The sequence below is a fragment of the Anolis sagrei genome, chromosome 5 (assembly GCF_037176765.1).
Source record: "Anolis sagrei isolate rAnoSag1 chromosome 5, rAnoSag1.mat, whole genome shotgun sequence".
In the NCBI taxonomy this organism is placed as follows: Eukaryota; Metazoa; Chordata; class Lepidosauria; order Squamata; family Dactyloidae; genus Anolis; species Anolis sagrei.
In genome coordinates, this window is record NC_090025.1 from 75,914,446 (window position 1) to 75,929,288 (window position 14,843).

General features: G+C 37.8%; 1 protein-coding gene across 3 annotated transcripts in view; it reads right to left on the minus strand.

The window, feature by feature from the left end:
* The window catches only part of SLAIN2 (SLAIN motif family member 2), a 46,942-nt gene that overhangs the window by 15,380 nt on the left and 16,719 nt on the right, over window positions 1-14,843 (minus strand). Inside the window, exons 5-7 of one of the 3 annotated variants that reach the window (XM_060778490.2) lie at window positions 13,393-13,752; window positions 7,498-7,635; window positions 1,334-1,411 (exon numbers count right to left, since the gene is read on the minus strand). In XM_060778490.2, coding sequence (XP_060634473.2) covers window positions 1,334-1,411; window positions 7,498-7,635; window positions 13,393-13,752 — 576 coding nt within the window. The remainder of the gene's footprint in view (window positions 1-1,333; window positions 1,412-7,497; window positions 7,636-13,392; window positions 13,753-14,843) is intronic. The other 2 variants (XM_060778491.2, XM_060778492.2) reach the window with 2 other exon arrangements.

Sequence of the window (14,843 nt, forward strand, 5' to 3'; positions counted from 1 at the left end):
TTCAAATAAAGAAGGGAGATCATTACCTTGCCTTTGAACTTTGCTATTCTGCTGCTGAATACGCATGCCCAGTGTAGAATACATCTCACCACATTAAAACAGTGGATGTGGCTCTTAATGAGACATGCTGCATTATCACAGGATGTCTATGCTCTATGCTGATGGAGAAATTATTCTGTTTAGCCAGTATTGCACCTCCTGATATCCACTGGGAAATAGCAGTCAGTAATGAAAGGACCAAGGCATTTACATCTCTGGCCCATCCTCTGTTCCGATATCAGCCAGTAAGCTAATGCCTTAAATCAAGAAATAGCTTCCTAAGATCTACAGAGATACTCGCAGGAACACCTCAGTAAGTGAAAGTCCAAAAGTGGCAGGCCAAAACCCGCAACCTCAATAAGAGGCTTATACCAGATGAGAAACTCTCTCCTGGGTACACAGAACACTGGACGACTTGGAAGGCGCTGAACAGACTGTGCTCTGACACCACGAGATGCAGAGCCAATCTTAAGAAATGGGGCCACAAAGTGTGGAGAAGAGAAAACCACAGACCACCTATTATAATGCAGTCTGGGCCCTGCCACATGCACAATGGAGGACCTTCCCACAGCGACACCAGAGGCACTCCAAGTGGCCAGTTTCTAGTCAAAGGACATTTTGTAACTTCTGGACATTTTGTAACTTTTGTAACCTCTGACAAGATAAATAAAGGACATTTTGTAACTTTTGTAACTTCTGACACAATAAAAAAAATAGCTTCAATGAGTTCCTCAGAATGAAAAGATGTATTTTGCTCAGTACTATACTGACGGTTTTATTTCAAGGAGAAGGAACTGATCATTTTTGATGCTTTCAAATAATATCCAAATATTCAAGACAAGTGACTACTCCATTGTTCTGAAGCGAAAATGTAAGTAACATACACTAGGTAAACCTAGAAATGTGAAACTTTGGAACAGAGGCAGCTAAAGAATTGTGATGATTAATTCAAAGCATAATCTAGATCTGTTCGTAAAGCAGAATATAAAATGCTAAAATTCTAATGTAATTGGTAAGCTAATACCAAAAAGGAACTTTTCATGTAAAGTTTTTAATGGATGTTAAGATCAGAACTTGTTAATCTCCCAAAGAAATGTAACATACAAAGGAAGAACTTAGTAGCCATTATCTTAAAAATGTAGCAATGTTTGGTATAGGAGAACTTATGACATGACATCTACCAATAAATCCAGTTCTTCATAGTCCATAGATTATTTCAAATTGAGATGTCTAAGCACCAGGGAACAATTATCTAGGTTAACTGGAACTTGGTAAGAGGCTATAAGTGAATTACCTCCTTTGGCAGCTGGAGTAGGAAGGAGCTGCTTGGTTTTGAAGGCAACACGAGGCAATTTTTTCTGCCTTTGCAGAGCTGTTGAAACAAAGACATGTTATATCTGTCTAAAGACAAGATAAAAGATTCTGAACTACAATGCCAAATTCGTGTAAGATTTTAGGATATGCCTAGAAAGCACCAGGAAGCGAAAAAGGCTAATGAAAAGCAGGAAGTTTTCAAGAGCTGTTATGGCTCCAGCCATGGAAGCAATAGCAGTGATGTGCTTCTTTTCAAAGACGGTGGTGTTCATTGGGCTAAGAAGGATTGCAAAGGGAAGTGTCAAGAGATTTGTAGTACAAAACATGTTAAGCGTTTTAGCAGGCAAACAGCTTCTCTGCAGGCCAAAGCCTAGGAAGGCAAAAGTATACGCACCCAGAAGTGAAAACAAACCACCAGCCAAACATGCTACAGCCATATCCGTGCAAAGTTCAACTCAAGCACAGCTGTCACATTTAATTCTCAAGACACAATGTTTTACTCCGTAAGGTCAAAAGCTAAAACAAACCATATTGCTTAGCAGTTAATAAAACCCACACCACAAAGCTAGCTTTTCGCTTTCCTACTTTACCCCAAATCTTTTTAGAAACTAATTCAGCATTTTCACACACCAAACTGTAAAATTCAATACTACATGTTCTTACACAGAATCGGTAGGCTTAAACTTCAAGGACAAAATGAATCTCAAGCAAACTACAGTGCCTTGAGGGGTGCTGAAATCTAATTTCTGCCTGAGTAGAATAAATTAGGCTCATACTAATCTTTCAAAACTTAAATAGTATTAATGTTTAGCTGGTAATTCAACACAGTTCGATCCATTGCAATTATGAACCTCAGATGCAGTTCATGTATCAATGAGTCCTGAATAAGGACACAGCCCTGAAACTGAGGGCCCTTCCAGACAAGTTTTATATCGCAGGATCCGATCCCAGGTTTTCTGCTTTAAACTGGATTATATGAGTCCGCACTGTCAGATAATCTAGGATAAAAAGAAAACCTGGGATTCAATCCTGGGATATAAGGCGTTTCTGGAAGGACAGCAGAAAAAAAAACCCTTTTCTTATGATAGGTTTTTTCAAGCTATATGGCCATGTTCTATTTGTATTGTCGAAGGCTTTCATGGCCGGAATTACTGGGTTGTTGTAGGTTTTTTCGGGCTATATGGCCATGTTCTAGAGGTATTTCTCCTGACGTTTCGCCTGCATCTATGGCAAGCATCCTCAGAGGTAGTGAGGTCTGTTTCCTAGTTCCAACAGGCCTCACTACCTCTGAGGATGCTTGCCATAGATGCAGGCAAAACGTCAGGAGAAATGCCTCTAGAACATTGCCATATAGCCCGAAAAAACCTACAACAACCCATGTTCTAGATGCTTTCTCTCCTGACGTTTTGCCTGCATCTATGGCGAGCATCCTCAGAGATGCAGGTGAAACATCAGGAGGGAATGCCTCTAGAACATGGCCATATATCCCGAAAAAACCTACAACAACCCAGTGATTCCGGCCATGAAAGACTTTGAAAATACATTTTCTTATGGTACTTTCTAACTGGCATAGCATATGACCACTGCTAAACCAAGTAAAATCAGACATACTTCAAAAATGACTTTAAGAATTCTGATTAAAAATCATGTTTTCAGTTGAATTTAGCAGTATAATAAGTTCACTTTAATCTACATTGCCAAGAATAACACAACCTCTAAAACTCAAGCAAAAGGCAGCAATAGAAACAGTTCATGCAAAAATGGGTATATATATATCTAGGGTGCCTATGCCTTAAGCTTGGATTAAGTTTTTAGAGTCTGAACTATGTCTCAAAGAAAGAATCTGTCCCTCACTTCTCTAGATATATGGCTTTGCCTTGCAATGCTTTATTGAAAGTAGGAATGAGAATACCTAGATAAAACTAACTTCTGCAACTGAGACATTTCAGAAATGGCAAAACTATTCATATACACAAAGTAGCTATAATTTGTCCTTGATCCTTCCACATCTCCCTTCAGCAAGGGAGATACACATTCATTTGAAAAAAAATTGCAATTATTTTTGGTTAAATGGGTACGACCACTATTTCAGAAAAAGTAATCCTAATCATATATCTGAAAGCAAATCCCACTGAAATTGGGATGTAGTATTATACATATTTACACCAGAATAAATATCGACCTTAATATGATTTCCTTCTGAGTAATGTGCACTATACTTTTATTCTCCCCCCCCCAATTCTAAATGCTTTATATATTTGCTTGTTTAAGAGACCCCAGAAGGATTTTTGAGATAGCCGAAACAGTTACCATGTTAGAGGGAGGATTATGGGGGATATGCAATTATTAAGGTAATTTATTAGTCACTAGCTTCACCCGCCACGCATTGCTGTGGCCAGCCTTCTCTCCCTCTTTGTTTCCTTCTTTCTTTCTCTCCTTCCTTCCCTCTTTCCTTCCTTCCCTCTTTTTCTTTCCCTTCTTCCTTCCTTCTCTGTTTCTTTTCTCACTTCCTTTGCTATTTGGTTCCATCCTTCCTTGTCTCTTTCCTTCCTTCCCTCGTTCTCTCTTTTGTTCCTTCTCTCCTTCCTTCCCTCTTTCACTTTTTTATCTCGTTCTCTCCTTCCTTCCTTCTTTACCTTTCTTTCTTTCTCTCCCTCCTTTCCCCTTTCTGTGTATGTGTGTGTATATATTTCTGTATATGTATATGTGTGTGTGTGTGTATATATATATGTGTGTGTGTGGTTTTGTGCATGCATTGTAATGTATTTTTTGTTTTTTGGCTTTTTAAGTCTCTTCTGCTGTATTTTTCCATGTTTTTATGAATGACAGTCACTTGTTGGCTTGATGAGTGTCTTGTGTCCAAATTTTGTGTCAATTCACCCAGTGGTTATTGAGTTATGTTAATTCCACAAATGAACATTACATTTTTATTTATATAGATTTCCAAATATCTTTTCCCAAAGGGTATGGTAGGGAAAGTGGAACGGGTAGAGTACTCATATTCTGTTGCTTAGCAAAAAATCAAGAAGACATGCATAAGTAAAAAAAAAATTAAATTCAAAAGAAGAGAGCAAATTCTATTGAATGTAACACATGAAATCAATTGTTGATAAATGGTTACAGGAACGAGGAAAGAGCAGTTATTGGGTTACAGGAAGACCCTTTGGGAAAAAAACCCCTGTATATCCTACCAATCGTTCGCTAGAGAGGATGGCAACACACACACACACACACTTGTGGCTGGAGTTACACTTAAAAATGTACATGTTACAACTTACATACAATTTCAACTTAAGAACAAATCTATAGAACGTTTTTTCCCCCCCGTAACTTGGGGACTGCCTGTACATATAAAGTACATCAACTAACACCCTACTGCAAAAATCATGCTATGACTGATCGCAATCCAACATTCACTCACATTAAGAATTATCTTGTTTAGGTAGACCAAACATTTCTTTAGTGCTTGCCTCTAATAATGAGTTTGGTTCATTCACTTTGAAAATCAGCATGGTTTAAATAACCATATCCTTTTTAACCCCACGGATTAGCTGTATATAGGTTCATTGCCTATTAATACGTAAGCTCTATTTTCGGCCACTATAGTTATCAATATAGGTCTGCTAGTCACTGGTACAGTCACTGGTACAGTATTTTGTATAATTTTAAATGTACACTTTTTCTCTTCTTGCTGCTCTTATCAAATAATTTTCATTGGCTAAAATACAATATTTTCCCTTCCATACGCTCCCCAGTGTTTTTGCTGTGGTCCTGTGATCATCTTCATCACTCCCTTTCTCAATAGATGCATCTGTCTGGAAACACAGTGAGCAGAACATAGTGGCTTTATTTCGGTTATCAAATCCAGCCATAATAAGCCATTATGTTTTGTGTACCTATAGGCAGCAACTATGCAGTTATGTTCATCTTCTTACTTGAATGAGCAGCAAAACAAATCAGGAAGCCACAGTTGACCACAGCTTTTTGATATTTCTAAGCTGAGAACTAGTTAATGGGTCCCAACAAGCCAGGATTAAAAATCAAATTTAAGCTATACTTGGCTATTAAATTCTGGTTTGTTTAAAAACTACCAAAGTATTTCCATGTTTGGATATAATAGAAATGTATGGTTTTGACCACAGGATCTGTTTGTTTTGTTTCTGTTGATTGTGGAGTGGGAAGAACTAAGGAGGTACCAAAGCAACTGTATGTGCAGGTACATGATGTTTATTTATGTTTTTAATGCCAGAGTGTAAACTCATGAAACTGGGCCAGTATTGCAAATATGATTGCACAACAGAGTTAAGTGGAATTGCATTGCTTGCATTTTATTTTTTAATCCCCTTATAATTCCTAACACTGACTTTGCCATTTAATTTCAACAAGTCACTGAGCTTTCTACTCAGAATTCAAAATACGCTTCAGTGGTAATGCAGCTGATTGAGATCCCACAAAAGCATATGTCAAGTTAATCCTGTCTCTTACATTATCTCAAATGGTCAGGCATAATCTGTAAAATTGGCTATGTCATTGCATCCAGATAGTTTAAAATTAAGTGAAATACCACTGGCTCCAGAATACAAGCCTTTCATGTTGACTACTTTCCAATCCTTTGACTGAACATGTTATAGTACCATGGTATATATTATATAATTACCTGCCCCATTTTTTTTTTTGCAGGACGCTAATGTTAAATCAGTGAACAATTGATAAGACTACTGGTTTAGGGGTGCCATAAATAAACCATGAATTTCAGCTGGTTACTGGCAGAAAAATTGGGGATAAATCAAAATAAAACTGGACAAAGCTAACCTACAATGTCTTTACTCTCCTGACTAGCTTGACAAACACAATGGTTGAAATGTATCACAATTCAACATTTTACCACTGAATTAAAGCAACTATACATAAAATTGAAGCACAAAATGATATGTGTATATGTACAAGTTACATTGATTTACACTACATACAGTGGTAGAGTCCCAATTTTTTATTTCTAGTAGCGTATGTTAGGTTATTGCAGCCTCTCAAACTTCACCGAGTGAGCAAAACACAAAAGTGACTTAGGCAGAAATCAAAACAACCTTGCCAAGTTGAACTCATGCAAAGCAGCATTCTGAGGAAAGGATAAGAACATCTCTACACATGAACAGTAGGGTTTTACAAAAGACAAACCAGAAAATCCCGAAAGTTTGAAATACATATATAGGGAAAGCTGAAAAGGCTAGATTTCTATACAATCAGTCCTTATGGACACTAACAGCCAATTTGTCAATTACATTAAATATGCAATTTAACACTATATGCACCAGACAGCAGCTGATGGCGTCTGAGTCAGGAATGGGACAATAATAAATAGGAAGATGAAATTTAATTTTTCCTATTCTTCAGTCCTGACTAAAATCTTACCTCTAATTCATATGACAAGCATATAATTTATAAAGAATATGGCTTTTTGTCTGACTACCCCTCTCTTGCTTGCTGTCTATCAGAACTAAATAAATTCCAGTTGTAATTACTGAAAAGTGATGAAATTCTAATTTCTTTTGTTTTGACTTTCTAGTCCAACTTTCAGTTTGACAGACCTTTTAAAAATTAAAAGTTGATATCTCAATTTTCAATTTTCTTATGAATTCTCTGGGTATTTCACGAAGATTCTGTCTCTCTTCATATTCTTTTCAGCAGTTAATGCAAACAATGAAATTATAACTGACATGCTTGCAACTATGGAAATGCAACATTAGCACATTTTTTGCATTATATTAAGTAAACCAAAGATGTGCAGCTGCACATTGCAGGGATGAGGAATATTGTATGACAATGAAATATGATGTTGTTGATATTAAAAAGCAAATTTGGTGTTTAAAGAATGATTTAAACACAAAGAGATATATCAATAACATCTCATTTAAGTCTATGTCATGATGTTCAGACAGTGAGAATATTTCCCAAACATAAACTACATCATTAAGCACTGTTTTCAGAAGTGAGTTCAATCCCTCAATATATATGAGGTCTGGCCAAGTTAATATTAGCCAAGTGAAATGGGTAATCCCTTTACCATGAAACTGTAAACACACAGCTTCTATCTTTGCAGCCAACGTTCAAAAGCAGTGTTTACAGAATCACCGTAAAGATACTTACTGGATGAAGGCTGAGGTTGAATACGAGGTATTCCTCCATTTGGCACTTGAAAGTTTGAGTCACTTCTACTGTTTTTCACAGACTCAACTTGGATGTTAGATGTCCTGGACAGGTTTGGAAGACTACGCCTTAGTTTTTCTGCATTGAAGAAAGATAAGAACACCACAACATACCGACTGATGCAGGAGACTGAACTGCAGTACCAACCATGAAAACCTGAAAGCCAAAGGACCTGGGGGAAAAAAGAGTTTCCTACAAATCCATACATTTTTTTTTCTGATTAAAAACTCCATTTAAGAATATGTGTATTTTGTATGGAGAGCGACATGTACTGGCTCTTATCCAAAGAGAAACTAAATTTACAATTTGTTGTTTAGTATGACAAGTTAGACAATTTAGGAAACATAAATAAAAAGATAAGTCTATTCTCTCAATATAACCATGGTTATGGTGCAAGGAGTATCTTTATGTACTGACTGACTACCTGCCTAGACTAGCAGGACTTACAGCTGGAAAGCAATAGCTTCCAACATACTAAGTGAGTACTGCACACATACAACGGCATGCTTATCAGCATACAAACTGAATCTGTAGAGACAAGAGCCTAGCCATGTAATCCTTTCTCCCACAATCCCATAGTTATGACAGGAAAATAGGAGTCATAATATGAAGAAGGAACCAACAGGAATTTGTCCACTGTCTTTCAGGGCAGCCCTTCTCCTCAAGGTGACTTTCAATAAATGAATAGGCAATATCACAGTTTCAAAAAGCATGGCCTTAATTTTTTTTTTTTCCGTGTCAGGAGCGACTTGAGAAACTGCAAGTCGCTTCTGGTATGAGAGAATTAACCGTCTGCAGGGATGTTGCCCAGGGGATGCCCGGGTTTTTCGGTACCCTGTGGGAGGCTTCTCTAATGTCCCTGCATGAGAAGCTGCAGCTGACAGATGGGAGCTCACCCCGTCTCGCGGATTCAAACTGCCGACCTTTTGGTCAGCAGCTGAGCCGGCACAAGGGTTTAACCCATTGCACCACCAGAGTCATCTTGGCCTTAAAATGAACAATATTCTATGTTGAAGAGACTAAAATCCAACACATCTCACAAACACTGTAGCTAGTAACTCAACAAAATCCTTTCTGAAAAATAAATGAGTCCTCAGCAGTCTTTTAGAGGCTTGCAGTAATGAGGCCAGATATAGCATCATCTTTTCATATATTTCTTGGTTGTCTTGTTTTTTTAAAAAAAGAAAAGCTCAATAGATCATACAATTAAATATGCAACAGTTGTAATCAATATATAATATAAAACATTCCCCTCTGCATAAAAAAGACAGAGATAATCAATTAACCTAAGGCCAATCTCATTCGCAGAGAAATAATAAACTCAACTAGTTTACAATTTCATAAGGGTGCGGCCACTGCTGAAAATGCCCTCTCGCTCATGCCTGCACAACAGGCGGTTCTTAGTCGTATAAATAGGGCTTTTTAGAACTGCAGATCTGACCTGTGGGCAAACTGATATCTATTTAAAAATAAAATCCCTTTATTTGGAAATTACATGATACGGTATTTCACCACAGGATGTTGGTGACAGCCACAGGAGATAGTTATTTATTCAATGCAATAAAATACCACAAGAGAAGTTATTGAATACTGCATCTTACTGAATGCAGAGACAAGATTTTAGAAGAATTCAACTGAATAAAATGCAGTCTGATTTAATATTCATTTGACAAAAATATGTTTTTGGGGCTGAGTGTAGCCTGGACTTGTATCATTACTTGTACTTTATAAGAACAAGCAGTTATACTATTTTCTGACTAGGAAACACTTTCAGTCTATTTGTACTCTTCTGAAAGAAGATCATATGTTAGTTGCCAAAAGGTGTCCCTGAAATGATCTTTTTTACACTGAACTCCGCCACTGCTAACGTTCAGTGGATTTCCATATGATTAATACTTCTGTGAAGAGCTTAGGTATAATTGTTAGGGCATGCGAATTATTTTTGGAAATTAGGTTGAGCTTCAAAGTAAGATGTAGAGCAACAGTTTTTGAATGTTTTAAATCATTCATCAACCCTGAAGGATTCTAATTCCACAGAATGTTTTAAAGTCAAGTTCTTGAACATAGGTGCCTATGGGTAAAAACAAAATTCAGCAACTTCCTTCTGTATAACATGATAAAGTAAACCAAATTTTATCCCCAATAGCATATCCTATTGAAATGATCAGGACTTGTCAACAGTAGCATTAATTTTACCCTCACTGGTTCTAGTTCAGTTGAGACTAAAAATGAGTGTGGCCTCATAACTTGAATTTCCATCAGCTTAAATAGGACATAACATAGCAACAGATCAATTTTGTTCCTTCAAGATGAATACATCAGCTAATCTAGATCCATATTTTCTTAAATTTAACAGACTTGCAAATAAAGGAGCCACGTTTCCTTGACTGCTTTCAATGTAGCTCTAAAAATTAAAGATTGACATTCTTCAAACAGATTGCATTTAACAAGGTTTCACATATCACGATGCACCAATTTTATATCTACTGCATTTCTATAAGATTTGGGCGATTTCTCGTCGTTGTTGGCATGTCCCTGCCTTTAGGGCAGCAAAAAAGTAGCAAAAAGGAAAAGTTTAAAGTAAGAAAAATAATGCAAGCAGGGTGCAGGAGCTGAGCAGGAATGTCCAAAGAAGCATGTTTCATTCTATTCAAGGAAAGATTTCTGGGTTTTATTTCAGAACCTAAAAACGTTCATGCACATAAAAAAATTACTCCTGCCATGACCCTTTTGCTCCATGCAACTGTACTACAACTGTTGGAAAAACTGTGATAGAAAATATACCCACTCAAAAGCTCTGGCTCTTCATACGACTTGTGTAATATCAGAGGGATGTGTAGACACGTCATTATAGAAGCCCTACCACATCTGCAGCAGTGTTTCTCAACCTGTGAGTCCCCAGGTGTTTTGGCCTACAACTCACAGAAACCCCTGCCAGTTTACCAGCTGTTAGGCTTTCTAGGAGTTGAAGGCCAAAACATCTGGGGACCCACAGGTTGAAAACCACTGTTCTACAGCCTGACACTAGAACCAGCAGCTGCCAGCCTTTCTTTAGTTTCCACTTTGTGTAGAAGGAAGGCATAGTAGTGTTGGTCCTGGGCCTGAGCCTCTCATGTCCTACACTTTATAAAAAAAATATATCCAGTACTAAGCATATTAGACACTTCAGCTGCAACATTTCTTTCATTTGTGCCGTTAACACACCCTATCTAATCAACTTGGGAAGGAGAAGCAATACAATTCACTGCTAATTTTGAAGAATTTCAAGCAATTTCCAAAGCAGTTTTTTTTCTATTCTTTCAAGCGCCTGCTTATGCCTGGCTATAAGTGCATGCAAGGAAAAACACTAGCACAACTTTAAAAGAAATGGCAGGAAATTACTTTTATCTTTTGGCTACGGCAGGACTGTGAGGAACCATAAAGTGAACAAGCAAAAGTGCTAGCAATCACATGCTCTGATACCCCTTTTGTAGAAAATGATGATGCCCCTTGGTCTGGCAGTCGAGCATTTGTTTTTCCGCCCCCCCCCCCCCAAGGGCTCATTGCAGTTTCCTTTTCTGCTCCCTTTTCCACCCATGCCAGCAACTTTTTTCTACCAGCATGGTATTAAGTGGCAGGCAAGATATCTGAGAATGATGGCAAAAAGCAGAGTGTAAGTGGATGAGAAAGCAAGACAGTGCAGAAACCTAATAGATAGACCCTGGACAGGCTAACATTTTCACACAATATCAGTCGATGGATTTAAAAAATAGGCACAATCTGAGCAGAAGATGGTGCCGGCATCAAAGTTTTAGACTTCTTCAAACCTGCTTACTCTGGAAAGTGTACATTTCCAGATTAGTAAGAGGATAGTAAGAGGAGTGTTGGTTAACTATGACATTCTCCCATTCTTGACGTAGATCATGTACAAGAGCTGTGAGAGGTGTAACCCCTGCTTAATGTCTTCTAAATACATAAAGAAATGGCAATATCAGTTACAGAGATACAGAAGAGAGACAAGAAATATAATGTGAATATTCCACATAATGCAATCTTCAAGTCTCTCAAAAAAGCATCCTCTGAATATACCCCATGTTTTGTAACCAGAATATCAAAGAATCTTTCTTTGATACTCTGGTTACAAAACATGAGCTATATTCAGTAGGAGGACTACTATTGTATTCCTCCCACTTTCATCAGGTTTTAGTTCCTAAGACAATATTCTACATAAGTGGAGCCTCATATGCATGCAGATCAAGTATGTCAACATTGGATGTCTCTTACTGAACTGAAAGCTTTTGAACAAGGAATTTAAAGGAGCATACAGGAACACGAGAACTTTGTGGACTTAAGTAAATGTTGTCAATTGTAGCCACCCTTACTGTACAGCACAACTGAGCCCAACCCATTCTGCAAAGCAGGATTAGCAACATAAGATGTTTGGAAACATGCCTCAGAAGGTTTAAGCTGGTGAAGTACGGAGAAGGAACAGGAACATCCAACAACAACAGAAGAACAACGGTGCCAAACAATGTTTGTGAAATTTCCTAACAGTCTTGATTTCCATATGTCCTCCATAACATGTGAGACATTTTTAGTGGTTACCATGCAAACGTTGCTTTTACATACCTCATTAAGCTCCATACAAGATGGTAACATCCTTTAAATGGAAAGGTTTGAGGAACATATATACAGGTTACTTTTTTTATTCTGCAATGACTTTATGATTTGGAAAATCCAAAGACAGTTGTAAGTTGAACGTTTACTACAAACTCGAGAGAAACCATTGAGCAAAATCTAGTTACCATGCAACATTCGATTTTTGTGTCTATGTTTGATTTTATGTACGGTTCTTTACAAATCAATACCATTGTCCCCCACAATGACTGAGGTTCACTGACTGAGCATTAAGGGAAAAGGCATTCATTAGTCATAATACCAAATCTGTGGAATTCTTTCCTCAGGCAAAGCTGCCTGGCCAAAAACCTTGCCTTATTATTTTTCAGTTAAAAAAACCACATTTTAGACAAGCATTTGAGTTGCCTGGTTTCGTTTTGCTGAGATCTCTGCTATTATCCTATGTTTTGCATTTTTAGCACTGTATGAGCAGTGAAAATTTTGCGTTTCTTTAAAAAATGATGTTCTGCATTATTTTTGTTATGGCACATTAGTTTCCCCCCTCAAAACGTGTGTGTGTGTGGATAGATAGACAGATAATTGATTATAAATGTATAACACTGAAAAATGATGTATTTAGTCTCTCTCTCTCTACCTAGACTGAAGGGACATTCAATCCAATGAAACATTGTAATAGTGTATTAGTTAATTGGTGTCACTTTTAAGTAATAACCATTTTCATTGCCAACTATTCAAAAATTACAAAAGAAATATATATTGTTTCTTGGGTAAATTGTTGTTATTATTATTTGTTGCTATTATTATTATTATTATTATTATTATTATTATTATTAGTGCCCAATTTTTCTCTAAAAAGAAAACAGCTTACAGTAAAACCAATACAATCATTATTTTGATCAAGCTTGTCTTGACACTCTTCAAGTTAATATTCTGCTAATAGTACTGGAGTAGTCTGAAAATGATGCAGCTACAGAATGAGAAGATATATTTCCCTAGATCAAATCAGTATAACTGTTTTCTCAGCATATTTATTTCTAGTCTTCCTAATGATTAGCAAAGATGCTTATTCTACTTTTTCTTTTATATTTCTCAGGAAATCAGCAGTAATATATTATGAAGCTGGTTTTAGATACAAGCTTGTAAGCAACATACTTACTAAGGAGTGCACTACTACTACTTTAATGCTCATTGCACAAAATGCGAGATGAAGTCTTTTACCTTCATTTTTGACACTGCTAGTCTGTATATCAGTGGGATGGCCCTGAAGCGAAAGACGAGGCTGCTGTAAGCGGCTGATCATAGGCTGGGGTGATACTCTACTGTACTCTATTCCTCTGGCAGGAGATCGAGATCTAGGAGAATTGCGTGGGGACTGCTTTGGTGAAGGCCGTGGTGAATTGCGTGGGGATGGAGAGAACCGGTTAACCGCTGGGTGCATCGCATGATGGCAGCTGTCATCTTCATCCTCTAAGCTCTGTGCATCAAGTTCCTGGTCACTAAAGGTACCTCGCCTCATAGAACTGCATGAAGAACCAGAGCTACGTCGAGAAGCAGTAGCGGCATATTCCTGCCGGAGACCTAATGGTAGTAAGAATACCACTTAAATTTCAATTCTGTTTGCAAGCTTACCTGCATCTGATTTCACACCAAATTAGAACAAACAAGGATTTCTGCCTTACCTTTTAATCTCATCACCAAAGTAAGGAAGGGATCTATTTAACATTTTTTTTTACAAAATTTGTATTCTTTTCGTAAAATAAACTCAAAGCACTGGGTTGCTGTGAGTTTTCCGGGCTGTATGGCCATGTTCCAGAAGCATTCTCTCCTGACATCTCACCCACATCTATGGCAGGCATCCTCAGAGGTTGTGAGGTCTGTTGGAAACTAGGCAAGTGGGGTTTATATATCTGTTGAATGTTCAGGGTGGGAGAAAGAACTCTTGTCTGTTTGAGGGAAGTATCAATGCTAATGAAGCTGGCCAACTCCAATTGCCTCAGACAAGAGTTCTTTCTCCCACCCTGGACACTCCACAGATATATAAATCCCACTTGCCTAGTTTCCAACAGACCTCACAACCTCTGGAAGACTGCTGGTATTCCATCCACCTCAAACCTCAGGCTGCTCTGCGCACATCACACAACAGCCTTTGGCTTCAGGAAGGGGTTGGTGGCCATCGTAGTGATCGCCTGGGTTCCTCCCTCTCCCAAAGCAGTTGTGTGAATGGCGCCAACACTGGACTTCAAGTGTGTGTGTGTGGGGGGGGGGGGGATTTCTGAGAGCAGGTGGCAAACTCACATATCAAATCAATGGCTGCTGAACTCATGACATGCTGAACTTATATGTGTATTCATATAAAAATCCTATTCCTATGGGAGAACACTAAAGACTAGCCCTAAAGAGAAGCATCATGTGCTGTATAATGGATTTATCCCACTTCTTGTAAATGAAGTATGCAGGATAAAACCTGCACCTAGGAACTGGAGTTCTAGTTTCTTTTTTTCAGTATTCAGTTTTTACAGAAAACTGCAAGAAAGCATTCTATTTCAATATGCGAATTTTCACTCTATTTCTACAAGCCTGCAGCACTTGACCATCTATACATCTCCTTTCTTTGTTTTCCATTTCCGCTTCCCTGCCCAATTCACTTGGCTTATTGTCTTAACAGGCCA